General features: G+C 42.4%; 1 protein-coding gene across 1 annotated transcript in view; it reads right to left on the bottom strand.

The window, feature by feature from the left end:
* LOC108696033 (alpha-2-macroglobulin) overlaps positions 1-2,309 on the bottom strand; it is a 69,811-nt gene extending 67,502 nt beyond the window's left edge. The window contains exon 1 of the mRNA XM_041570163.1: positions 2,147-2,309. Within this exon, the coding sequence (XP_041426097.1) occupies positions 2,147-2,220 (74 nt within the window). The 5' untranslated portion in view covers positions 2,221-2,309. The remainder of the gene's footprint in view (positions 1-2,146) is intronic.
* Between the last annotated feature and the right edge of the window lie 1,038 nt (positions 2,310-3,347).

Genomic DNA, 3,347 nt, shown 5'->3' with positions numbered 1-3,347 from the left:
TCCATGATCTGTTTCTCTAGCAATGTGATGTGATTTTGTTTTGCCAGCCCCATGGTCAGCTTCACTGTGACAGTCTCATTAAGGTGGGAGAGCAGCAGGCAGAACTTCTCCTCACTCCCGCAATGCAGGACAGTGGGCACCAGAAGCATGTATTTACTATAGGTACCAGGAGAGAGAACAATGTGACACACAAGCCCTAGCAGGTTCCCTTACATGCCATATCAATGAGCAAATGGTCCCAAAGCTGGGTTTAAGTGGACTGATAGTTTTATAGGCAGAAATCTGGAGACTTATCAACAATACTTCCTGACATTTGTGTAGGCTGCCAGAGCAATATGGGAGAATTTTACTATACACATGAGGAGTCATTCTTGACCCTGGGGGCATAAGTGCAATAGCACTAAGAGGCACAAGAGTGCAAATGAGGAATATGTATTCCCTGGGAGGGAAAATCTGAATGAATACCTTCTCCTCCTCCAACAATTGCTCTGAAGAACCAAGGAGAGAACAAGAGGAATAACATCTATATATCCACCCATGTTTTACATAATTTCATCTTGTGATGGAAATGTGACCTGCATTTATTTCTGTTTATAAAATCTACAGTCCCCTCTCTCTTGGACACCAAATTTAGACTGCAAGCCTATGCTCAAGGACTCATTGTGCATGTTTATAGATGAAAGACAATAACACTGGGACATTAACTTTAGACCTCCCTCGAGCAGAGACAATGGAGAAGTTCCTTTCAGTGGAAGTTTCAGCATCTGAGAGAGTGCTGGTGGGCGACATGGGGAAACAAGCTATGGATTCAGTGCAGAACGCAGGGCTTAGTGTGTTGCTAATTTATTGGGGTTGAGAAAGAGTTCAGAATCAGTGGGCGACAGTTTTGCTTTGTGTGATTATTTAGCTCTTCAGCCTCATAAAGTTGCACAGTGGAGTCACAGTCCAGTCGACCACATCCAATACAAAACCAACACAAGCCCCTCACTGTTACCCTTGTAGCGGCCATTGGACTCTGAGTCTAAACTTGCACAACAGCATTTATGTAGGAATCATCATCATCATCATGCCAAGGGAGCATCAGTATTTATGCTGCATTCGACCAGGTGCAAAAAGTACCAATACCAAGTGACTGCATTTACCAGGGAGAATAACTGGACACTATTATAATTGTGTACAATAAATTGCTAGCACATAGGAATACGTATTCTGCTTTTGAGCAAACTGATGCTGAATTGTGCTTAGTACAGGGGATACCTATGCTGCTATAGTTTTATGGGATCTCTCTGTACAGACTATGAGCAAATTTAGGGGACTGTTCCTGCTGAATTGTGCTTAGTACAGGGAATACCTATGCTGCCATAGTTTTATGGTATCTCTCTGTACAGACTATGAGCAAACTTAGGGACTGTTCCTGCTGAATTGTGCTTAGTACAGGGAATACCTATGCTGCCATAGTTTTATGGGATCTCTCTGTACAGACTATGAGCAAACTTAGGGGCTGTTCCTGCTGAATTGTGCTTAGTACAGGGAATACCTATGCTGCCATAGTTTTATGGGATCTCTCTGTACAGACTATGAGCAAACTTAGGGGCTGTTCCTGCTGAATTGTGCTTAGTACAGGGAATACCTAAACACCTGTATTTGCATGTCATTATGGATACTTTACATTGGACAGTTAGGGCTGGATAAAAAAAGAGTTATCCCATGGATTTAAGATCCAAAGAAAAGAGCGTTTTGCATTTAATGCACACAAACAGAATGGTTAATTATAAGCAACTGATTTTTTTTCTTTTTCTGACTCTTTCCCGCTTTCAAACTGGGGTCACTGGCCCCATCTAAAAAATGTTATTGTTAGTTTGTATTACCCTATTCATATTCCAGTCTCTTATTCAGATCATGGTCACTAGGGGAATTTGGACCCTAGCAACCAGACTTCTGAAATTGCAAACTGGAGAGCTGCTGAATAAAAAGCTAAATAACTCAAAAACCACAAATAACAGAAAACAAAAAACAATTGCTAATTGTCTCAGAATATCCCTCTCTACATACTAAAGGGGAACACAGTTTTTTCACCAAATTAAAATATTAGACAGAAAGAGAGAGGCAGAAATATGCCAGTCCCATCCCACAAGAGTTTCCTTACGGATCAGGAAGTGCAGCATCTCCCCCAGGCAAGGCAGTGAATAGCAAGCACAGGGCAAGAGCGGAGCTCCACATGTTTCTGGCTGGGTGCTCCTGTCTGAATGAGGAGGAGAGCTGGAAGGAGACAGAGGTGTTTATGAAGCCGCCCCTGGGTGCACCTTCCTACAGCCTCCCAAACCCACTCACTTTGACCCACACTGTGGCAACATATTTACCTTGAGTCTGTTTGCTGGAAGCCTATCCTATTACTGATTTTTTGTGTGTCAGCGGCTCACTGCCCGGTTAAGCAATGGGATTTTCGGACAACCCTTTTTATCAAAATTCCTGGGAAATAATGAGAAAATATAAAGCAGCCTTAGCAGGAGGCTTCATATTTCTGGTTGGCTCATCAGTGATCCCTGAAGTATTTCCCTTTCCTCTCCTGGACAAAGGGGGGAAGAAAAGGCACAATTGTGTACAGAATTATTTCCATAATCCTTTTGCAATATTGCAATATATTTAAGATGGCCAACTACGTCACAGTCATCCCATATCTGGCCAGTCCTACAGTCCTACACAGTTGCTCCATTATACATTTTACATACGGACTAAGTTTTACCTGCAACTTACTTGCTGCTTTCAAGGTTAAAACTCCCAGACATGGTTGCACTTTTATTGGCCACTAAAGATGTGCGAATTTGTCCCACGATTTTCCCGAGAAATTTGCAAAACGGGACGTCCGCAACAATTTTTATACGTGCACCTATTTTTTTCAAATGGGCGTCCCAATAATTTTGACGTACAACAATTTTTCTGCGTGCGACTATTCTGATGTGCTCCCCAATTTTTTTGACGGGGTAGATTTTTTGCCACTAAATTTTTATTTATTGGAGATGCCGAAACGCTGAAGTACGCCGCAAATTCGCGCCTGGCAAATTTATTCACCTATCACAATAGGCCACAACTGGGATCACCTGACTATAGGGTTTCCACCTTTCAAAAAAATTCCATGGTCCGGTGGTGGGGGCGGGAACAAAAGGTGCAAGCCGTGATGTAAAATGGGGTGGGGCCACAGTGCGTGTAGGGTTGCCATCTGGCCAATATTTTACTGGTCTGGCCAGGAAAAATTATGGCTGGTCCCAATGTTATTAATAGGGAATAGAGATAAATATATAGGAAGGTCAGTGATCCCAATGTTATTAATAGGGAATAAAGATAAATAT

Source organism: Xenopus laevis, chromosome 7L, assembly GCF_017654675.1.
Source record: "Xenopus laevis strain J_2021 chromosome 7L, Xenopus_laevis_v10.1, whole genome shotgun sequence".
NCBI lineage: Eukaryota > Metazoa > Chordata > Amphibia > Anura > Pipidae > Xenopus > Xenopus laevis.
The sequence above is the reverse complement of the archived record's forward strand: the minus strand, read 5'-3'. Positions and strand labels throughout refer to the sequence as shown.